Source organism: Pocillopora damicornis, chromosome 8, assembly GCF_964200805.1.
Source record: "Pocillopora damicornis chromosome 8, jaPocDami1.2, whole genome shotgun sequence".
Lineage (NCBI taxonomy): Eukaryota > Metazoa > Cnidaria > Anthozoa > Scleractinia > Pocilloporidae > Pocillopora > Pocillopora damicornis.
Genome location: NC_142677.1, coordinates 15,847,561 through 15,871,447, shown reverse-complemented (window position 1 = coordinate 15,871,447; position 23,887 = coordinate 15,847,561). Strand labels below are relative to the sequence as shown.

At 36.8% G+C, this 23,887-nt stretch overlaps 1 protein-coding gene across 3 annotated transcripts in view; it reads right to left on the bottom strand.

Moving 5' to 3' along the window:
• The window catches only part of LOC113676437 (midasin), a 60,535-nt gene extending 36,697 nt beyond the window's left edge, over window positions 1-23,838 (bottom strand). For all 3 annotated transcript variants that reach the window (XM_089214762.1, XM_089214765.1, XM_089214764.1), the window contains exons 1-39: window positions 23,632-23,838; window positions 20,614-21,555; window positions 19,873-20,108; window positions 19,644-19,761; window positions 18,488-19,349; window positions 17,995-18,244; window positions 17,437-17,541; window positions 16,839-16,952; window positions 16,684-16,755; window positions 16,324-16,399; window positions 15,476-15,744; window positions 14,176-14,354; window positions 13,906-13,997; window positions 13,291-13,407; window positions 13,003-13,149; window positions 12,478-12,625; window positions 12,060-12,345; window positions 11,358-11,499; window positions 10,821-11,099; window positions 10,050-10,176; window positions 9,827-9,896; window positions 9,089-9,489; window positions 8,613-8,824; window positions 8,230-8,352; window positions 7,659-7,721; window positions 7,424-7,558; window positions 6,890-6,997; window positions 6,563-6,670; window positions 6,380-6,460; window positions 5,772-5,870; window positions 5,002-5,142; window positions 4,503-4,631; window positions 4,008-4,173; window positions 3,371-3,487; window positions 2,501-2,657; window positions 2,149-2,265; window positions 1,971-2,055; window positions 1,439-1,550; window positions 499-635 (exon numbers count right to left, since the gene is read on the bottom strand). In XM_089214762.1, the coding sequence (XP_089070888.1) occupies window positions 499-635; window positions 1,439-1,550; window positions 1,971-2,055; window positions 2,149-2,265; window positions 2,501-2,657; window positions 3,371-3,487; window positions 4,008-4,173; window positions 4,503-4,631; window positions 5,002-5,142; window positions 5,772-5,870; window positions 6,380-6,460; window positions 6,563-6,670; window positions 6,890-6,997; window positions 7,424-7,558; window positions 7,659-7,721; window positions 8,230-8,352; window positions 8,613-8,824; window positions 9,089-9,489; window positions 9,827-9,896; window positions 10,050-10,176; window positions 10,821-11,099; window positions 11,358-11,499; window positions 12,060-12,345; window positions 12,478-12,625; window positions 13,003-13,149; window positions 13,291-13,407; window positions 13,906-13,997; window positions 14,176-14,354; window positions 15,476-15,744; window positions 16,324-16,399; window positions 16,684-16,755; window positions 16,839-16,952; window positions 17,437-17,541; window positions 17,995-18,244; window positions 18,488-19,349; window positions 19,644-19,761; window positions 19,873-20,108; window positions 20,614-21,555; window positions 23,632-23,793 (7,284 nt within the window). In that variant the 5' untranslated portion in view covers window positions 23,794-23,838. The remainder of the gene's footprint in view (window positions 1-498; window positions 636-1,438; window positions 1,551-1,970; window positions 2,056-2,148; window positions 2,266-2,500; window positions 2,658-3,370; window positions 3,488-4,007; window positions 4,174-4,502; window positions 4,632-5,001; window positions 5,143-5,771; window positions 5,871-6,379; window positions 6,461-6,562; window positions 6,671-6,889; window positions 6,998-7,423; window positions 7,559-7,658; window positions 7,722-8,229; window positions 8,353-8,612; window positions 8,825-9,088; window positions 9,490-9,826; window positions 9,897-10,049; window positions 10,177-10,820; window positions 11,100-11,357; window positions 11,500-12,059; window positions 12,346-12,477; window positions 12,626-13,002; window positions 13,150-13,290; window positions 13,408-13,905; window positions 13,998-14,175; window positions 14,355-15,475; window positions 15,745-16,323; window positions 16,400-16,683; window positions 16,756-16,838; window positions 16,953-17,436; window positions 17,542-17,994; window positions 18,245-18,487; window positions 19,350-19,643; window positions 19,762-19,872; window positions 20,109-20,613; window positions 21,556-23,631) is intronic.
• Between the last annotated feature and the right edge of the window lie 49 nt (window positions 23,839-23,887).

Below are 23,887 nucleotides of genomic sequence, written 5' to 3'. Positions count from 1 at the left end.
CAAGCAACCGAGATTGTTTAATAAGTTGCCTCATCAGCATCAGCAAGCTTCTAAGCAAAGGCCTGTATCTTTTTACCCATTAGCACTCACTGTAAACTATAAATTTCTTTCTGAGACCATCTTAGGTGCCTGGAAATATAATAACACTTGTCTACCAATTCAAGACTTCCTGGCGATTAACAATTTTCTTTACCCACTTGGAACTGCCAATAGTTTGATAGGTTTGGAATTTCTTTGATTCACATCTTTTGATTACAAGATTAATTACAACCATTTTTCGGCTTGATGGGTTACTACTATTTTGTATCATTATGGGGCTACGCTCTGCGAGCTCCGCTACAATCCAAAGTGATGATAAGATAATGACCCAGACATTGATCAAAATTGAGAGTCATATTTATGAAAAGCCACTGAAAAATTCATGTACCACACAAAAAATTGTTATTTGCCTTATCAAATACTACAGAGTTAGCACTTATTCCTCTTAAAGATTAATACCTGTTTGTTTTGCACAGAAGTTTGATTTCTGGCGTAAACTTGATTCAGAGAAGTTGCAACAGCAGATAATTCTTCACTTCCTCCCTGAAGGAGTTGCTTTGTTAGTGAGGCTGCATGAAGCATATCCAAGAAAGAACCTTAAAGAGGAACACAGCCAATAAGTTCTTTGACAGTTCTTTTTAATCCTTGAACTCCTAGAAGTGATTAACATGTAAATTCTCCCTATAATATCCATACATTATTAAGCAAACAGGTGATGAGAATATTCAAACTTATCAGGTAAAAGTTGTTATCTTGATCTACCATCAAATCCTCAAAACTAACCTACAAAGAAATGTGTTGCAGCCAGAGGGGAGAATTAACAATTGGATCCTGGGAGTTAAAGGGCTAATGACATCTCCCTGCGTTTTTAAATACTGATGTACCTTCCTGCGTTTTTAAATACTGATGTACTTTCCTGCGTTTTTAAATACTGATGTCCCAAACGAGGAACAGAGGGAAGCTTCTGAGTGCCTATGAGGTACCATATCTCGGACCTTCCAACTTCACTTATGTGAATCACCAACACATAATTCTCTTAACATTTAAGGTAGAACTAAACTACACATTGGTGGAGGCATGGTGGCCTCATGGTTAGTGTGCTCAACCCCAGATCAAGTGGTCCGGGTTTGAACCCTGGCCGGGGTCATTGTGTTGTGTTCTTAAGCAAGACACTTTACTCTCACAGTGCTTCTCTTCACCCAGGTGCACAAATGGGTACCAGCAAATATGCTGGGGGTAACCCTGCAATGGACTAGCATCCCATCCAAGGGGGAGTAGCAATACTCCTAGCTGCTTCATGCTAAGGAAACCAGAGTTAAGCACTGGCCCCATGGGCCACTTGGGCCTGTATAAAGGCTTTACTTTTTTTAAACTATACATTATATGAGATGAAGCCTACCTCCTTTCTCTGTGTGAAAAGCTACAAGACAATCACATATTCTTTTGTCTTCAATACCAAGGCCATTAAGCATCATTTGGTAATCACAGTCATCATATTTCTCATCATCCTCCTTACAAAAGGCAAGAGTGTACTTCAGAAAACTTCAAGAAAACAGTAGTGGTGCTGGTGTGAAAACTTTTTCCATGCTTTCAAGGAGAAAAGTTTTACAGCCATTCATTTTTTAAAAGAGTCCTGCTGATTATTGTTGTGTCCAGCCTCATATTTAGTCTGAGACTAGATAGTTGGTCTTACTACAGGAACTGTTTGCATTAAGCCATTCAAGACATTGCTACCCCACTTCTTGGATGAGTTGTTAATCTAACACTAATAACTCCTGAAATTTTGGAAGACTGCCCAGTCAATTCATATTCCAAGGTCCCTGAAACAAGGCCAAAAAGTGGACCTCTCTATTTTAAATGTCTTGCATGGCACACCCATGGACTACCACACCTCCAACTGGTCATCATGTTTAATCTCAATTTTAACATACCTCTCCCAACATGAAAATTTCCACTCCTCTATTGCGCATTGCTCTTGAGATCTCACCATATCTTGGATCCATGGCAAGAATCAACCTGAAAAGAGACAAAAACCCACATGGCAAATCACAAGAAATGCAACAGCTTTCTGGTAAATACAAAGCATGTGTATGATAAATACAATCTAACCTGAAATTGGGATGTGGCTTGATGGAGGGGATTTGGCCATCAATAACCCCTCTTTCATCGATGGTTAAGACACCTCCAGGTTCCAACAGAGCATTCAGTCTGTCCAGGACAGATGGACTGGAACGAGAAAACAAGTGAAAGTTAACAAAAGTAAAAAACTCTCGAAGTTAACATGAAAGTGAAATTGTTCAACTCCTGGCTTTCCTTACATTCACCAACCATCAACATTAGATAGGATATTTAGTGGTTGCTTGACAGAATATACACCCAGAGATGCTATGTTTCAATTTGCTTAGGGATTAGCAGGTGAAGAACAGCCAAATTCTTATTTTCATACAATTATTTCTGTTACCTGCAGAAGTTAACATTGTCTATCAGAAGCCAGTAACCAGACTTGAGGGCTTCCACAAGTTGTCCATCAACCCATTCAAACTGCCCACCACAGTGGGAACTGTCCTTGTTGGCTCTGAGTTTCTTTTGTAAGGACTGAACCATCTCCATGATGTTAACTACATAAAAAAGAAAATATCAACCAACTATTAAGCCCTTGCATAACCACTGGCCTAGAGATAAGCCCACTGTGCATTTCACCCCTGACCATTATATTGTGTTTTTGACAAGATACTTTCCTCATGTAGAGCCTCTCCACACCCAGGACTATAAAAGAGTATTAGCTTCTGTCAAGGAATGTGACAAAATGCTGGGGGAAGACCTGCCATGGACTAAAAAACTCCTAGTTCCTTTAAGGTGAAGAGGTTAGCTCAGGCTGTGTAGCCTATTGGTTCAAGAGAAGACTTTGCCTTTGTAAGTTTAAGTTCCAGCACAAAAGGTTTGAGAAACTTGACAACCAAGGGTGACATCATTTGGTACAGTTTGCACAGAATATAAGTTTGTTCATCTTTAGTAATTTGGTGTCAAGATGTTCATTGTGTGCAGATGGCATCCATGATTTAACTAGATTTCATTTGCAAACTCCGAGTGGATTAAAAACCTAGCCTGTCATCAATGGCCAGACATGGCCAAGGTTCCCAGAAAATTGTCTCAACAAGCAATGCAGTCAAAACATCATCAGCATCATTATGTGTTAGTCTACGTGCAACATGATTAAAAGGTTCCAACAGGGAACATTTAAACTAAGCCCTGGAGCAACCAGCAAATGAGTACATGATGAGACCCCATAAACAAGAGCTATCAAAAGAAACTACAAAGGGATAGAACAAACCTGCATCTGAAGAATCAAATTCATAGCTACTACAGATCTCCTGGACTTTTGTAAGGAGATGTTTCAAGTCATCCAGTCTCTTGTGAGATAGCATTGCAGCGTTTTCATCTTCAGAAACTGTGCAAAAGATAAAAAATACCATTAGCCTCAGTGAAGGTAATTACAATATGGAAAGAAAGTTCATAGGAAAACTTTTATTTAAACAGGTGGTAGGTCAAGTATAGTTGTTATATCTCTGCACAGTCCCAATAGACATCCCTCTCCATTACCATCTCCATCCTTGATCCCCTGGACAATACCATATGAAGTAAATTACTTTTCACAGAATGGTGAGCTCAATTAATGTTCTTCATGTAAGGCAATAATACTTTAAGGGTAATATTATGTTAGTTTAATGTTGAACAAGTTTACTTCTTGATACCTTTGTGGGATAAAGGGAGAAGAAATGAAAATGCAAAATCATGCCTGATTCTACTTCATTTGGGAAAAGACAAAAAAAATACAATTCAAGCCACAGTAATTTAACATTGCCCACAAACCCCATTTGGAAATGTGCAGCAGCCTCACACACGTTTGCATGACAGCCTTTCCAAAATGTTTTATTTCCCTAGTAGTCACATAATTTCTGTCTGTATACCTTCAGAGTTGTTACTTGAGAAGGATGACCACAGCTTATACAGAGACGATATTTCTTGCAAACATGTACTCATCTGATCATTGCAGATCAAAATCTCTTTTATTATGGTAGGGATAAGCCGCTTGGTTTCATCTATAATATCTCTCAAATGTCTGTCGAGATCAGCCTGTGAGCAAAAAAATTAAGCCTGAGCAAAAATTATGAAAATTACCATCACTCGCTCCTATGTCTCTTCATAAATGGAGAAAACCACACACACTAAAAGTTGTTACATCCCCGCCAAGCAAACCTTTCATTATTTTTATCTAGGACCAGTTTAACTTAATGGAACAAAAGGATGATGTTGGAAATTACTGTAAATAAAAATAGAGTTTGAAAAAACATATGGTTGTCAAAGGTAAGTATATCTCCCTGCTGGAAAAGCAACTTTCATGCTACCTTGCCTACTTGGTAAATAGCATGCTGAATTCCAGATTTTTTAACACTATGTTGTACCTGTTCAAATCCCCCCAGAAGTTCAGTGGTGTCCATGGCACTATTCATGGCCATCACTTCAAGTCTATTTCCTGTCAGTTGGGCAACTAGATGGACTAGGGATGTCTTTCCACAAGATCTTGGACCAACCTAGTTAACGAAAAAGACAAATTTTGGGCACAACTTGTTATGTTTAAAAACATGTTTCACACATCACATACAACAAACATCTTTTGTCACTGGGGAATGGAAAACTTCCACCACAAGAATGTCCTGCAACAAACAAATGTAGAATTGTATGTGTTACTTTTTTCCCCTGACTTTTTTTCAGTTTCAAAATTTCAGTAATATTACATTACTGTACTAAAAGGCAACTGAAATTAAACAGAAACAAGAGAGCCTGCCTCGAAATTGTGGGACAAAAATGAATTGGAATGTCAAATTAAAAGTCTTGTCCCAAAATATAGCACTTTCCTGAACACTATTCTAAGGACTATCCATGTGGTGCATTGATACTCACCAGTACAGCCATCCAGTTCATGTCTAGACAGGTTATGAGTGACTCCATGGCTGGCAGACAATGATGAAGCAATTGTAAGGGCCTTTCACCATTTGGGGACTGGTTCATTAAGGAACACCTTGGAAGCCATGAATGGCCAACCTTTCAAGAGAGCAGTAATAATCATAAGTATAATATCATTGCTCCAACCAGTGATTATAGAGATGCTCACACATGCTCTGATTGGTCAAGGAATGCATTACACCTCACTATAATCACCTCACATGAGGTGATTAGATCAGGAGTGCTAAATTTCAAAATTGTGTTTCATCAGTGTTACCAAGGAACTGATAAATGTGAAAAAAATATTCAATTCCCTGGATCCCAAAAGATGCTACTAAGTTTGGAGTAACCACTTTTCAAAAGAAAGATATAAAGTTTTTTCTGATTAAATGAAATGAACCTGTTAAATTATTGTGGAAACTGGCTCTTTTCTTTAATACAAGTAATCAGAACAACTGAAACAGAATGGTTTTAGCATCAAAATATTGTATATATTTACAACAGAATTCAAAAGTAATAATGTAATTATACTGAAACAATTCTTCCCCTCAGGCTCAGTGAATAATCCCTTCAACCTAGCATGGGCATTATTCAACAACATTTACTTCACCTTGAGCAAAGGATTGTTAATAAGATGTAAAGACAAATCTGGGATCATTTTTGTTGGAGAACTTTGAGTTAATCCTCATGTGCTGCGCCAAAGTAGATAGTTTGCCTTACAGACTCACCTGAACATAGCCTGGTGTGACGTAAAATGATTTTTGCACAGGACCAATCTTATCAATCTCCCTTGAATTCTCAAATATGGACTTAAACAACTTGAGTACCTAATCCATCCATAAGCAAATAAGAAAACATGAAAAGATGGTAGGTTTTCTTAAGATCATTCTGTGGTATGCAACCCTCTTTCTCACACCTTCATTATTTCACTACATTTTGTGTAATTTGCACCTATACATAAACACCTATCCAATAAATGCAGGCTGTTTCTCTATAGCTGGAGCTTGCCACCAAAGTGAATCATCATCCCCTGTGAGACAAGTGGGGTGACCCATCATTTTTCTCTCTTTTTTCTTCTTTGATAGGAAAGCATTTAAAACTATCAGTAAAACTGAAACACAAGTAGAGCAATTCTAACTCCATAAAACAATTCTAAAAATATAATTCTGGTATGTGCTTGTAAATATTATCATAAACACCTAATAAGGAGTTACTATACATGTACACATCCTGCTGCTCCTAAATTAATGTATTAAGGAAATTTTTTTTAAAAGGCCTACTTTAGCTTAATAAGGTAAACTTACTCTTGTCAGAAGCAAACAGAAACCAGTCTTACCATCTGTTTATCTTGTAGTGTCCTCATTCTGTCACAGTAAATAAGATGCACAAACTGACCAGGGTTCCAAGTGTCACAATTCTAGGAAGCAAAGAGTTTATAAGCAGGCCTTAATGTTGCCGACAACATATCCTATTTTGTGTCTATAATTAGGTCACAGAAAGAAAACTTATAAAAATATACCTGGTATTTTATGAGCAAATCACACCACCTAAACACATCTCTTAAGTTAAGTTCCCATGGGCCACCTTTCCTTCCCCAGTTTCCTTCCACAACAGTCTCCTCATGAATCTAGCCAGCAAGAAAATAACAAAACCTTCCTTAAAACAAAGGAAGCAACAACAAAAACTAAAAACTGAAAGGTAAGGTTTAGCTAATAATGAGGCTCTGTAGACATTTTCAAATGATTGGTAAATAAGACTATCCCTTCAGCCAATTAGCCTTTTACAAGAAGAACTGACAGCATTTTTTTCGCTTAAAACACAATATTGTGATACACTGTGCATCTACCTGCTGATTGAATGTCACCATCTTTTCCAAGATGTGCTGATCTATTTGTGGATAAAGAGCTTGTGTGATGAACAGTAAGTCTGCTTTGGAGAGTGGTTCAACATAAACCTGATGGAAAACCATTAATATTAATCATTTAATATGTACTGGCATTTACACGTTATAGCAACCAATGGCATTTAACAAAGGGCTGTGAAGGAAATGAGAAACATGTGTGGTTACGATAAACAACCACAGCCCTTCCACTCCCAAGATCTAAATGTCTCTTTAATTGTCTTTATATCTCCTATCTCTGCATACATTTTGATAAAATTTTAGTCCTCAGAATTTGGTGTCAAATCAAACCATATCCCTCCATTGACGTTTTCTGTCTTCTCTATGTTCTTATTACTCTTTCTGCTTGAAATATTTTGAGAAATAACTGTAAGGAAAAATTCATATTTGATCATTTGAGTTAAAAATGTTGCAGATGATAAAGAATCCTTAGTCAAAGAAAGAGATTGAAATCATTTTCACAGAATAATATCAGTTTACCTGAGTGAACCTGTTAAGGAAAGACTTTGGCAATCCTTTTCTTCCTCCTCCCTGGTTTAAAGGATTTTGACAAGCAAACAGTCTTGTCTGGTCAGGTTGGACTTTGAAAGTCATTCCAAGCTCAGGGATATAAACCTGTAACAAATTAAACAAAAAGTTATTGACATTTTTTCCTGAGATTAACTTACAAAATCACTGACTGAGTTGAGAACAGAATAACACAAAACAGAATCACCTCTGCTCTGTGGTCCAGACATGCATTGAGTCCTTCAAGAACAGACTGTGATGCTAAATTGAGCTGAAACACAAAACCAAGGATGTCATCAATAGTTCCTGGGAGAAAATCATCACTATTTACCTAAGTGACCAACTATGCAAGTGGTGATGTGTGTTTAATCTATTCTTAAGTTCTACCATTATGCTACCATACATGTAGCTTGAATTAAATCATGTAATGCAAACCTATTAGATTTTTGGTTTACATAATAGTTATATCAGTAAAACTACAGAGCTAGTGTCAGTGAAGATTGGCCACCTAATTGTCAGGGCACTGGAAGCTAGCTTGAAGACATCTTGTTTGCTATATTTACATGCGCTTCCTGTCATTTAAATAGAATTAAATAAAAGGTTTCCAAACAGGATCATGCCCTGATACCTCTGTAGCTGGCTCATTCTTACAAGTCAATCCTTGCATCACCTCCCTATTCCCACTTGCAGACTTGCTTTGCAGATCTAATTCCTGAAAATCTAGGTCTCTGAAGGAAGTCATCATGAGGTAAAAGGCAAAAAATTACAAAACAGAATACCTCATCCAGGACAATCCAGGAACCTGCTTTCAGTGCCTTCAAGAGTGGACCATCCCTCCATACAAACTGTCCTGCTTCCCCACCCTCAACAGGCAAGTCAGATCCAAATAAGTCTGTCACATCCTTTAACAACAATGAAAGAGCATGAAGTTGAATACAGAAAACAAATCTACACATAAATTGCTACTACTTTCCTACCTGAAGCTGATACTGATTGAACAAACAAAGTTAGGAACATATCCTACATTTTTCTTATCAACCCTTTAACCACTATATGAATGAATAGCATCATACTTCTACAAACAGCATCACAGAAGAAATCAAACATTAAGGTCTCAAAAATAACTTAGTAAAAGACAGCAATGATAAATCAATTTACTTACAGTTTGCTCAGAAAGGTTAATTCTAATCAATTCATGGCCAGATGCCTTAGCAATGGCATGGACAAGACTGGTTTTGCCAACTCCAGGAGACCCTTCCAACAAAATAGGGCGAGGTAACTGAAGGGCACGCAAGATACGCTGTGCATTTTGTGAAGTTGTTGGTGAGCTGAGGGTGTAGGTGCTACCAAAATCTTCTGGTAGAGGTTGTGGTCCTAAGAAGGATTTCATTTACAATATTCAGTATCAAATGATATAGATAATTCAGACTGAAGATAAAATCACAGGGCCATTACAAGTCCTTCCTTGGAAAAGAAGACATTATTGATTCAAATTCTCTTCAAATGCAGGTTGCTTGTACTGATCACTGTCCCTGTGTCTTTAACTCTTCATAACCAAGAAGTATCACTTCTACTCCTGGATGGCACTTACATGCACATCCACATAAAAGGCTGACTAAAAATCATTTCCATGCGTACCTCTTTGTATATAAAATGGCCATATACCAAAAAAATCTGGTCTTTCATTGATATTTTTCATTTGTGCATTGTTAGGATATCCACAACACTGCATTTCCTCTTCGTCTTGTTCCACCTGTCTCTTCAGAAATTCAAGGCAAGCTTGGTACGCGTCTTTTACACCACTTGATGTTGCAGATGTAATTGTGGCTGATGATGATAATGATGATGAAACCAAGATATTGGACCCTGCACCCAAGGCATCCAGAAAAACAAGGCAGGCACCATGGACATAAGCTAAGGCTGATGAGAGTAAGACTTTGTCACCTGTATTTTCATCTGCACCATTCAGAGTTGTTGAGAAACTGCATGTATTTATAAAATTCACCCAAGACAACAGATCTCTGATGCTCACTACAAATCTAGAGAAAAAGTTAAACCATTGTTATTATTAATAACAAAAAATTTCGATATTGCAAGCTGATGATATCATCTCTGATATTTGGTTGTTGATAATATTATGCAGCATATCCTTGAGAGCTCATTTGAAATGGAATAATTCCTATTGTAATTGCCGTTTTCAAAATGTAATATGATATTCTCAACTATTTCACATCCCTCAAACAAGGCCATAAAACAGGTCTATCAGCTCTTGAAACACACAAGGCAATTGTTATTTAACATTTCCCTGTGATCCATTTATTCTTTCTGAAATACCTGCAATGAACATGTGGGATCACAATTAAAGACTGAACTTACCTCTTTCCAAAGTCTGAGCTATGAAACCATTCTATGAAGTCCACCATAGCTTCTCCAATTCCTGATGTACCTATAACAGAAGAATACTTGTCCTTAAAGATGGCAACTTACAAGCTAGGAAAACATTTTGTGTTCGTTTTTCTAGCACCTCTTAAGGAAGGCCTTCATGGCACCATGCCACCAAATATGACACAAATGAAGGCATCCAGTATGACCTTCTTACCTTGACAGGCTGATTTCAGAACAACTCCAGGCTTGATGTTGTGTTCTATTATCTGTATCAGGTCTGCCCTGGCATCTGAAGGTGGGCACCAAATCTCTGTGAACCTGTTCCTAAGGGCTGGAGATAGCTGCAACAGAAAAAAAAAAAGAAACATAGTTTGACTTTCCAAGCGTGTAAAAGCTGCCTTATAATTTACAACTTCACTAGCTGTTTTGTTTCGCTAATTTTATCATCAGTGCTGTTTGTCCCCGATGCTGATCCCTAGAAACAGCCAGTTGAGGATAATTTTTAAGTAAGATTACCCATTGTACTATTGATGGCATTTGCTGTGGTGATATGACAAGCAGTTGTGAGATTCCTTCTATGTTGTAAGTTTTCACCTTATTAGGAGGTCATCAATAAATATACATGTACATGGCATAGTTCACATGTACTGCCATGTTCCTGCCTCCATGACATACAATACTGTTTTGAATTGTTATCACCAACATCAATTTTAGTGACAGTGTTTCTAAGAATTATTCTTCCCACATCTTACACTCAAAGATGCATTATTAAATGTCTTAATAAACACATAGCACAAGCAAGGAACATTGCCAATATTTAATGCCAAATTGCAGAAAAAACATCAGATCAATGTCAGTATCTGAGCAACTGTCCACCTACCCCTCCCCTAACCCAACATGAACCCTAACTTATTATCAGTTGACTGTTGTTGGGTTATGGGAGGGGTAGTTGCTCAGATACTAATAAGGACCCAACACACCTTACCTCTTTCTTGCCAAAATCTCCACCAGGATTCATGGTTCCTATGATTTTGAAATCTTCGTGTGCAACCAACATGGCAACATCTTCTCCAACAGGATCTCCACCATCACTGCCTTTTTCAGCAAGAACTAAAGTCCTCTCAGGTTCTAGCACACTGTTGAGTCTCTCTAACACCGAGTCATCAGCTAAAGAAATCTCATCTACCAAGAACATTGCTCCATCTTTCATTGCTTGTACAAGAGGTCCATCACACCACTCAAACAGCTTGGTAACTTGCTCATCCTTTGAAATGATGCAACATAACTTGTCTTATTCATGAACAAAATCCATCTATGCAAAGCATTTACTTTTATGCAGCTTAAATGAACTTGTACCCAGTGAAAGACACTTAAGACTATGAAAAACAAAGAGTATAGACCAACAAAATAAATCATCCAGTTCTCCACTTATGAAATTAAAGCAATTCTTTTGATGGGCTTTGGCTATATGGAAAGAGCAGTAGATTCTTCCATTACTACTGGGGCTAGCAGGGCCTCTAACCTGTTCCTCCTGGCCTCTGTGTCTCACAGGTCTCAGACCTCCAAGGAAATCAGCAGACTCAGAATGCATGTGACAGTTAACAGCAAATAACTGCTGTTTCCACAGAGCAGCAAACAGTTGGCAAATGGTGGTCTTACCACAGCTGAAAGGCAAACACAGTGATACTATAAAAAGGATTCCATGAGTTTGATATGTTGACACAAAGTGATGAGTGCAACTGAACATGGATTTGTTCCTCAAGATGCAGCAGGCAGGACTGCTCATCAAAAGGTGCATTTAGAAGCTCAACCAGGATAACTGTAACATTTTCTTAGGCATGTCACTTCACTCTCACAGTAAATCTCTCCACTGTAAGTTATCAGGGAAATTTGAAAACATTTTTAAGAGCCCATGATGGAATGGTAACATCCAGGAGTAGTAATGCCTCTAGCCATACACAAGAGATGGGATGTACTCAAAAAGATATGGAAACATGTCTCGTATGTTACCTTGGCCTTCTTAATTAACCACTGCTTATGTCTAATGGTTTGTATGTATACAACTTTGGTACTAAGATCATAATTTGACACATGTCACTGATTATATGGAAATCAATAATTGTTTTCATGTTACAGCATCAATGATAACACATTTTAGTTTTAATTGCATCCACAACTCCTCTAACAATTTCACTTAAAGCCAACCCCTACTACATCACAATACCCTGTTTCTCCAACAAGCAAAACTGGTTCTCCAAACTTAAGGGCTCTTCCAGCCAAGACAGCAAGCCTACGCATACTGTAAGTCCAGACAATGTGTTTGAATCCCTCCAATGGCACTGTTGTGACTTCTTCCATGAGACTAGAGATCCTGTGAGAATGCTTTTGCAAAGAAGGATACCCAAACAAAGAATCTGGATCAAAACTTCGCTTCATTTGCTTTTCAATAACTTCCTGGATGACTTTGCACTCTGAGGGATTTCTGCATCGACCAGCGAGCAGCATGTAACCTGTAAACAATACACATCTGTCTAATTAGGAAAAAAGAAAACTTGCTGAAATAATTTAAGGAAAGTTGCCAGAGCACAGACGAGGCTATATGCATCTCATGAATCACATGTTTTAATGTTATGAATATTTACCATCCTCTGCAATGTGCTGATCCCAGTCATAAAAGCCACTTCCTTCTACATCAGGAGTCTTGCTGTACCTCTCTGCCCAGCGAAACAAATCTCGTAAGGTGATAAAGCCCTGTTTACCAGCAAATACATTGGTACTCCTACGCCGTGCCTGTAAAAAGACAAAATAGAAGTTAATGCTACTGACGCCAAGAGAATCTTGTTGATAATCATGTAAATTGAAGCAATGATCAAGAGGTGAAAACAGCAGAATTGCAATCTGGAGGTCCCAAGTGCAAGTCCTGCTCTGACTACTGGATGAATTTCTTTCTTAGTAGTCCTGGATTCAACTCCTCTGTGACACTTGTCATATCCAACTGGTTTGCTTCCTACTAGTTAGGGTATTAAATGATGTTACTGTTTGATGTAGTTGATTTCTTAAAGTTCATTTAATAAGGGCCACTGGTTTAACAGTGTTTCTCTGACTGTCAATGGTTGTCCTTCCTAAATATCTCCTGTTTTAATTACAATATTAAGTGGCTCACATACTTGTAAGGCAAGCATTATTGCCACCAGTTTCTTAGCATAAGACAGTGGTAATCTACAGCGCTGATGAAGAATAACCTCAAGTTCCTGGCTGGGAAGCTCATCAAAATGAAGTTCTACAAAGCGATTTCGAAAAGCTCTTGATAACACCTATGAAATGAAATAAATTAACTCTCAGTGGTGAAAGAAATATACACAACGCAGAGAACAATACAGAATCTTCATCCAAAATGTATGAATTTGGTGCTACATTTGGGTTTAAATAACAGATTAAACAATTCTAGGGTAAACCTTTCTTCCACCATAATGTCCAGGAGGATTTTGTGTAGCAAAGAGCATAAACATTGGATGAGCTACAACTGTTTCTTGTGTTTCTGGAATAAACAACTCTCTGTTATCATCTAACAGCTGCAGAATAACAAAAAGGGAAAAAATGAAAAATAAGTACAGAGCAAACTTCAGCAAAAATTTTCACTCACCGACTCTTCAAGAAAATTTGCAAAGACCACCAATTATGACATATTATGAGTCAATTAAAACAGACAAAGTTGCATACTCTCGCAAAGACTGAGCAATACCATGATTAATATTAATACTTCTTATGCGTATAAAATTATTTTCATTATCAATGTTATTATTATAATCAAGCGTGACATTAAAGAACAACTAGCAAGTCAATTTATTCTTCTACAAGTTGGTAGTTTCACACCAAAATCTCTTGAGAAACATTACTTGAAGGCTATTACTTTAAAATGTATTTCATTTACTATGTGTCTATGATCCCCAGTTCAACAATCACAGAAAGTATATCACTGGAATAAAACAGGAACATGTTCATATAATTGTTTCAGTTTTAAAGTAATTTGTTTGGTATCTTGACCAAATACTAAAACATTGAGTACTTACCCTATTAAGGGCCTCTAAGACATCTGAAGGGGCCAGATTGAGCTCATCCAAAATGATCCAGTGGCCTTTTCTCATGGCATCAACTAAAACACCTACAAAAATTATAAGGCCTGTTAGGACTGTCAGTGATGTTCACTGTTGTACTCATTAATGTCTACTTAGTCTGCTGGCCTTTATTTCAGTTAAATCAATTTTTGTTCTTCTCATTTATCACAAGTGGGGAACCATGAAAAATATGGGTTCCTAATAAGAATTAAAATCAAGTCTTACCTTCTTTAAAAACCAATTTGCCATTCTCATCTGAAGTGTAACAACCAAGATATTCTTGGATATCAGTGTGTTCATGATTATTTATTCTAACACAATGGTTCCCAGATGCCTTAGCCAGCCACTGAATCAAACTGGTTTTACCCACTGAGGTTTCTCCCTGAATTAAAACTGGAAGCTTCCTGGAAACAAAATTGTATCATATATCAAAATGCTGATCCTGATCCTGACCCCAATTCCTACTGTCATCATTATCATATCCATCAACCTACTGACATGTGAGCCCATTTAACTTCCAGTACATTTTCAACAAGAAATGTGACAGCTGGCGAACAGAATAAAAAATAGCCTTGGCCATTGAAATGAAGGTGGGGCCTTCTCTCTAAAAGACTTATAATTCCCAAATCCTCATTACCCTAGATTGGACACCCTGAACTCAACATCAACAACACAGCTACACGATGAATAAAGGGGCAAGTTCCTAGAGAAACTGTGGTGCTGCTTTGGTGGGAGAGTATAACTGGGTAATTTTATTAGTATTATTAACTGAGTTGATTACATAAACTGGACACCATAAAGGGTTTAAAGGCTGATGTTTCAAGCATTAACCCTTCATCTATCGCTCTGACAAAGGGTAATGCTTGAAATGTCAGCCATTAACCCTTTAACTCCCAAGATCTGACTGTTAATTCTTCCCTCTAGCTGCTACACATTTCCTACTAAATTGGTTATGAGAATTTTGTGTTTGATCAAGATAATAGCTTGAACCTGATGAGTTTGAAAATTCTCACTACCTGTTTGCTGGATAATGTTTAGGTATCATAGGGAGAAGTTACATGTTAATCACTTCTGGGAGTTAAAGGGTTAACTCTTTATGGTGGGCAATTTATGTTATCAATTCAGTTGGTAATGCTAGATTACCCTGTAGCACTGCTACATAGTTATATAATAGTTGATTCTCTCAACCTTTTTTGGCATTTTATCCCCTACTAGTACATTGCATAGTATTTCTCCTGACAGTTTCACTACTGAATTAAACATTAATGTCACAAGTTAGAGTGATTACTGGCTGAAGGAGCCCTAAATGGATGCACAAATTCTCCTGTTAATACAGTAAAATTCACACCCTTCCTCCATTGAATTTTTTTATTGGAAATGGTGGCTACAGCAAAAAATAACTGTGTCGTGTAACTTAAAGTTATTTACCTTCCCTCTTGTCCCTCTGCTACTAATAACAAATTATTTTGCAGACACTTTTAGTACCTTTAATAAGAACAATCCAGATAAAGAATGGACCAAATACCTGGCAGATACAACCCTAGCAAGATCCTTCAAGTTAGCCTTCACTGAAGCTGTTAAGACATACTCATTTGACATCACAGGTTCTTTGCTTCCCAAAGCAATCCAAAATCCTTCAAAATTATGGTAGTGTCCAGAATCTTGTGGCTTAGGTAAGGGCTGCTTTAACATACTGGCAGCATTAACATGGCCCAGGATGTGATGCTTAATGAGAGACTGGACAGAGGGGTGTGATGAACGATCCAGCTGTGTCAAAAAACTCAAACAGAATCCCTGCACAAGAGGAAAAAATTATGTGAAAAGTCAAGCAGACAAGTGATGAAAAAAGGAAATATCAATTTGGGCATTATTAGCTCATCCAATACCAAATTCTTGGAGCTAACATCTTAAGAATTGTATGGCAGACAGTAAGGAGAATTACTAGTGAGATCTTGGAGAGAAAGAGAAAAGATAAAAAGCTCAGGTTTGAGTTGCTGTGTATGAGTACCAAAAGTGCTCATGAATAGGCCACCTCTTTCTAATCAAAATTTTGTATTACAAATCACCTCCTTTAATCTACATAGAAAGCCCACGACAGTAAACATCAAGTCAAAGTACAATAGCCCTTTAACTGCCAAGACCTGATTGTTAATTCTTCCCTTCAGCTATGACACATTTCTCTGTAAATCAGTTGGGAGAATTTGGTGATGGTTTGGTGATAAGTTTGAGTATTCTCATCATCTGTTTGCTGAATAGTGTATGGTTATAAGAGGTTACAAGAAGTTCATGTTTATCTAATGTGAGAGTAAAAGGCTTCATAACAGTCTTGCAGTCACCAAAATTTTGTTTCAGTGTACGATAAAAGTGACTTACCTCATAGATAGACCTCAGAACATTCTGATGGGGATTTATAGCTGCATATCTCAAAGCACGGCACAGAGTCCGCAAACTAAAAGAAAATGGAAAAAGTAATGTCCAATATAAGAGTGACATTATTATTGGGAAAGGACTTCACTACAACAAGGCAATAATTATTGATATAACGTTACTGAACATGCAGCAATTCTGACTTGTTGGTCAACTGTTCTTAGAACAGTAATCACCTGAACAGTTAATACATTGATAAATTGGACACTTTTAAAAGGTTGAGAGATCAAAAGATTCCATGTGAAACACATAAATAGCAAAAGCTTAACTTTGAGATTATTGATCAAAAACTGGATTGATACTGACCTGTAATGAGGCTTGTGTCCTGTGCCATCAGTCAGCTTTTCTTCTGCTTCATGCTTGACTGTGAGGTAAAATCTGGCAATAGTGATCGATATCTTTACTCCTCTGTAAAACACTTTAATACAGTAACAGTGCTACCCAAAATCTAACATACTAACCTAACAATTCCATCCACAATGGCTGAATTGGGTGACAGTCCTTGCAAGTAATCCACAACCAGGGTTTTCAGGTCTGCTGTACTCTCTAATTCTCTGACAAAGATTTCTGTGAACCTTGAAAAGGAAAAAAGCAAACATAATTATATAACTGAGTTCACCTTAGCAAGACTAAAAGAAATGTTGATTTTATCAGTGATTTGACCACCAGAAACAATCTACACAGTCAATTGAAATGACATCAAATGCATAAACATGCATGTGGGGTACATGAAATCACAAAACAAGGAAAGAGAGCAGTCCACATCAACAACTTTTAAACTATCACAATTTCCATATTTGTATGTGTTTGAAACTGTTAATTATGAGATATCCCCAATATAAAAGTTAAACAATCTGACAGAATCTGCCAGGATAACAGACACATCCAAAACATGGGTCATTCTATGAAAGATGTAAAGAATTTATCAATCATTGTATTGAATTAAAAATTTCCAACTATGAAAGATGTTATCTTGACTAAAAAAATAAGTATCCATCTTAAACATGAACAGCTCATTAAATAAAATCAAGCATTTTTATTTCTCTCTAAATCAATAACCTGTTCCTAATTCCTGGAGGCAGATCTTTCTTCCCCACATCAGTAGCTGGATTCATGCAGGCAAACAGGCGAAAGTCTTCATGTCTCACAGTAGGAGTAACATCCCTAAAATCAGCAAACCATATTCAAGATCACAGTTATTTTAATGATAACTACTTCTCATAAGTGATGAATTGGATCAGAAACAAAAGGGATATGAACCTCTCAATGCTAAAATAAAAACTTCCACTGAAGATAAAAACTTTCAGTTGTTATTACCATGTATCCTTTAAACCTATAGGAAAATAAATATAGAAAGAGAGACAGCTTAGTGCTGATAATTAATTAAAAAGGGCCTGGCTGAAAAGCAAAGCATCTAAGATACATAATTATAGTTATGAAAGTTTGACAAAGCTCAATAGCCCTTGTTTATCCAATTTTTGAGAAGTGTTGTTAATTTTGATTTTTGATGTGTGTGAAATCATGCAGGACCCCCCTTTCACCCTACTCATATACTGAATGCATTAACCATCTTAGGTTAGATCAATTCTATTTCTGAATGCAAATTAAAGTTCTCACCCTCTTTCCATAAGTACCACCGATCCAGATGAACTCTCCAACAAACTGCAAAGACATTCCAGTGTCTCGGGTGTGGCCAAATTGATCTCATCCAGTAAAACCCAGTCACCATTTTGTAAAGCCTGCACAAGTGTTCCTTCCACAAATCTAAACGCCAATGCACTCTCTGCATTTTTCTGCTGTTTTTGTAACTGCTGGATGTCCTGAATCAGACCTTGCCACTCAACCAAAAGCTTCTCCATTTGTTTATCTACATATACACAGTTGCAGTTTACAAAGAAAAAAGTTTGAAAAAAGGTTAAATGTTATGAGCCTAGTAAATAGGATCCTAGCTCACAACAAGCCACCCCCAATGTAAATTTATAGTGAGTTTTCGCTAACAGCTACTTAATCTCTGTCCATCTTTGTTTCCCTTTCCAGATTAGGTCACTGTATTTATATAAAATACTTAGATGTTTGATTATTTCAAGAACGCATTTCAATCAAAGCTCACCTTTCTTTACTCTTTCTGTGGCATTTTTTTGACTATGAATCATTAACTTAAACAAGATCTCCCACTGTTGTTGAGCAAAGCATCTCTGTACATGACTCAAGAACTTCACATTTTGTTTCCTAGAGAATGTCTTGCAAAACAACATTTCAAACTTTTCCCTCACAGGAGCAACAATCTGTTTCATCTCCACAGGCTTGTAACCACCAAGTAGATCTGAGCTGTCACTTTGCTGGCTCATATTTACAACTTTTAAACTGACTGCACACTGTGTTGCTAAGTACTGTACTGTTGATGTTTTCCCAGTTCCTGTCTCCCCAACCAGTAAAACAGGTTCACTGTTTCTGATACAAGCTGCAACTTTCTCAAGCAACACTAAAGAATGTCTTGTATGAGCAAATTTTGAAAGGTTATTTTGACCAAAACAAATTGCCAGGCTTTCATGAACTTTCTTTTTCAGTGTGACCCTACCAACTGTCATGGACAGTGGAGAGGTATGAACATTTGGTTTGTAATTCATGAAGAAAAATTCAATCTTTTCTTTGGTCAAGCCTAACTTGGCACCAACTGCTAAATCAATCAAATTTTGATCATAAGTTTTTGGTAAAGGAGCACTGAAACAGTCATGAGCTTCAAGGAAAACCTCTTTCGAATCAAGCAACGTAGGTGCACCACAAGCTGTTACAGCTATTCTACTACACCACTTCATTAAATCTCTACTAGAGCTTTGCCGCTTATCATAAGGAAGGGAGCACTTTGCTGTGTCTTCACTGGAAACAAGGTGTGGATCTGCAGATAACATGCAGTAGATATCCACCAGCTTTGTTGCAATATTTTCAAGGTCTGGGTACTTCTGGACAACCACCTAAAATTATTTAAAGTTAATGATTAATAAGAATTTCCTTACACTCAATTTGAACATTGCAAACTATTCAGTGATTTACTTTTAAACCCTTTACACCCTAACATCAGTATGCACATTCTACAAATTTGACCTAAGAGTTAAAGGGTTAATCACTTTTAGAAGAAACATGTTAAGGGTTCAAAAGGTTTATCTCTGTAAGGTTCGTTGAGAAGTGCTCATGCCTATAAATGACATTGAAAATTCTACAACTAAATTAAATTATGTTTGTTAGATACATTTTATCATTCAAGATACCTCTGTTAGTTCTTCCTTGGAAAAGGGTTCAATCTGAACTCTTGACCATAGCTTTTCCAAGATAGCAGAATTAGCACTAGCAACATGATAACTGAATCCACAATGACCACTGTATGACCTAGATAAAAAATTAATACAAAATACAATAAAAATAAAATAATCATCACACTGGTTATAAAAATTTCAAACCAAGTAAAGATTGACCTACTACAAATACAAAACATATTACCTCTGAGTGCCAAATAGCTGAAACTCTGGTGATGCCTTCACAACATTACCATGTGCTGGCACGGACAGTGTACGAGATTCCAGCAATGGTATTAACACTGAGATCACATCCATAGGAGCCAGGTCAATATCCTCCAAGAGAATCCAATACCCAGCTTGTACAGCCTGTAGCAGTGGCCCAGCCTGCCATACAAATTCTCCTGGTGTGTCTGTGCACACATATGTACCTAACAAAGACTTGAAAAGAAAAACTTTACCATTAGAGCGTGCTGAAACACATGCTACCAGAAAAATTAATATGATTAATTTACCAAATCACAAGTGAGCTTTATAGGGTCAATAGTAACTTAGTCTGTATATGAGCCATTGGATTACACCCCTGTGGCCAAGATATCAATTTCAATTGTCCTTAATGTCTGCTATACATTTCTTACAACATTAGCTCTGAGAATTTGGTGTTGATTTTGAACAAAATCCCTTGATTCATCCTTTAACTTCATTTTGTCACACATGTTTATCATAATGCAACAATAAGGTAGAGAGAAATTCCTTTCTGATCATTACTGAGAGTGAAAGGGTTTGAGTATCCTGGTTTATAGAGCATGAAGAAACCACACACTGTAGGAATATCACTACTTTCTTAAGATAAGATGTTAGCCTACTACAGATCTCCAATACAATTTCCTAGTCCACACTAAAACCTCATGTGGAGAAAAGTACAATTGTAATGGTACATGCTCACCTTGCTGTCTGTCTGATCTCCAAGTTGAATCTTCATAAATTCTGGTGGGCGTGTTCTCCCTGTTGCTCTGGCCACAAATTCAACCAGGGCTGTTTTCCCACAGCCTATAGGTCCTTCTAATAATACACCATTTCCTGTGGCTACCGATAGTACTAGTAGATGAAGATTATATACTGTTGATGGTACCATGACAAATGAATGGTCCACAAGATTAGATGTTCCAGGTAGGCATGGCAGTATAACCCCACAAAGGGTTGTATATTGGCCAATCAAATCTTCCTTATTGATAGATGCTCCATTGATGTTATCACCACTGACATCCATAGAATCTGGAGTTAATTTCTGATGATCATTTATATCTCTACAATCTCTTACATGACTAAGCAACTTACGTGTAAACTCTTGTGTTAAAAATGAGGTTCTCTCTGAAATTGTAAAAAGTTTACCCAGCAGACCAATCTTAATTTGTTCTGATATACCTGTTAAAATTGAAATAATATGTAAAGCATACCATCTCACTCCAGGATGACTATGTTGCAGAAATTTAAAAATAGGACTCCATTCCCAGATTCTGTGAAATGTTTCAAAATCATAACTAAGTAGATTGTAGCAAGTCTTCAATACACATAAAATTCTCTCTATTTCTTGCTCGTTAACCTGCTCCTCATCCAAAATTATTGAAAACAAACTGCAGGTTTTAATAAATCTGTAAACAAAGTCTTTCAAATGAGACAGTGTTAACAGCTCACTGAGAGTGTAACAAAATCTTTCTACACGAGAACCGTTCCTATAAGATTCTTGCTGAAGGTTTTGAGCACAACGTTCCAGAATTTCCAGCAGTATTGGTTTGCAGTGTTTTACCAGAAAGGGAGTCAAATCCTGGATTAGAAACACCTCAGCCAACTTCTGCAATAATAGCTGCTTGTCATCAGAAGACCAGCTCTGAAATAAAATGATAACAGAAACACAGTAGAAAAAATATTTAGATGGAAAAAAAGCAAAATTATACTTAACATGGGAAATCATCAATTTAATAACAATACAGCAAACACGAATGGGAATATGTATAACAATGTAATATGTGACTAACACAGTTTATAAACTGTAAGATTTTACACCACCATCTCTGTCAGTTCCAGAAATTACATCATTAGTTACTAGCGTAAAACCTTACAGTACATACATTACCAACTAGACTTCCAGTTGGTAATGTTTATATGTAAGATTTTACACCAGTTACTGACAGCGTAATTTCTTCCAGTTGGTAATATATATACTTTAAGATTTTACACTGAAGAAATGTAAAATGGTTTCCGTGTTAACATAGCCTGATGTAAACAGTCAGGAGGTTGGGAGAACATGAGATAAGCATAGGAAACCACAACACGAAGCGGAGTGGTTTCCAGCTTATCAAGTTTTACATTTCTTTTATAAAATAACTAATGAAAGAGGAACAAAAACCGTGTTTAGATACACCCATGTAAAATGGTTTTATGGCCAATCAGAGCATGTGCACTATTTTAACTATTTTATAACAGTAACTAATGGAGTAATTTCTTCCAGTCAGTAATCTATATACTGTAAGATTTTACGCCAGTAACTAATGGCATAATTTCTTCCAGTCGGTTGAGTTTATATGTAAGATTTTACACCAATAACTAACGTCATAATTTCTTCCAGTTGGTAATAAATATTGCAAGATTTTATGCCAGTAACTGATGGCGTAATTTCTTCCAGTTGGTAATCTTTATACTGCAAGATTATATGCCAGTAACTAACAGTGTAATTTTTTCCAGTTGGTAACAATAATAAGTAAGATTTTACACCAGTAACTAAGGGTGTAATTTCTTCCAGTCAGTGGTGTCTATATGTAAGATTTTACACCAGTAACTAATGGTGTAATTTCTTCCAGTCAGTGATTATGTATGTAAGATTTTATGCCTGTAACTAAAGGCGTTATTTCTTCCAGTCAGTATATTATACACTGTAAGATTTTGCGTTGTTAGTTAACAGCTTAAAATCTTACAGTTTATGGAGTTTGACTAATGGTTGTGGGTTGTGGGTGTAGGTACAAGTCGTGTCCATTATAGTTAACAATTTATGGTTAATAATTCATATTTAATAATAATAATATTAATAGCACTACTACTAATAACTAATTATTGTTATTATAGAGGGGAACAGTTTTTTCCCCAGTGAAATGTGATTTGGTTAAATAGCTGTGAATGATGAATCACCTTTTTTTCATGGAAATTGCAAAACAACTGTATTTTTTTTTTTTTTTTAATGCAAAACGTGACTTGAACCATTATTGTTTTCTCTTCCTTTAAAAATTATCCAGTAAGTGTCTCAAAACCAGACTACACATAGAGGCATGACTGTGGCTAGCTAATCATCATTCTGGACCCCAGGACTCTTTATTCCAACAGGTAATTGAACACCTTTTATCTTCATTTTGTGAAATGGCTATATCATATTGCATGAAACATGAATGACCATTTTATTTTTCGTGAAAAGTGATCTAAACCCCCCCTCCTTTTACCACCCTCAATGCATATGTCTAAGTTGACATAATTAACATGACATGATGTATAAAAATCAGACAACCCTTCTCCAACGGTCAGGAGCCAGTAATAGGCTCCAGCCAACTGTAAAATATTGTTTATTCCAATATCATTGCATCAGCTTGGTGAGACTACTGTTTCATTGACTCGCTTACATATAAGTAATACATAATTCTTTCAACTCATTTATACCAAAAAAATCTATACTTAACAATAATTAATTAAAAGTAGTGGTACTATTATTATTATTATTAAATATAAACTATTAACCATCAATTGTTAACTGTTACCGACACGACTTGTACTCTCACCCATACCTACCATTGTTCAATCTCCAGTGTATACACCGACGCAGACAATGGCGTAAAATCGTACGGTCCATAAACTGTGTTAGTCACCCATTACGCCGATATCTAACTACTGAACACGAATGATCTATTCAAAATTTACAAACCTCAACTTGCAAAAAGTATGAAAGTTCATTTTTAAAACGAACGTCGCAGTCACATAGGTACTTCAAGGAGCTCAGAAAGTCAAAGCGGAAGTTCTTGCAACCCATCATGCCGTTAAATGAATGTGTTCGTGGATAAATGTTCCACACGTAACATACTCGCATTAAGAGCAAAGATGCAGATAAATCTCTCACTCTTCAACCACGTGTGTGTTAACGAGCCCGCTTTACAGATCACCAGCGCTCTACATCATTAGTT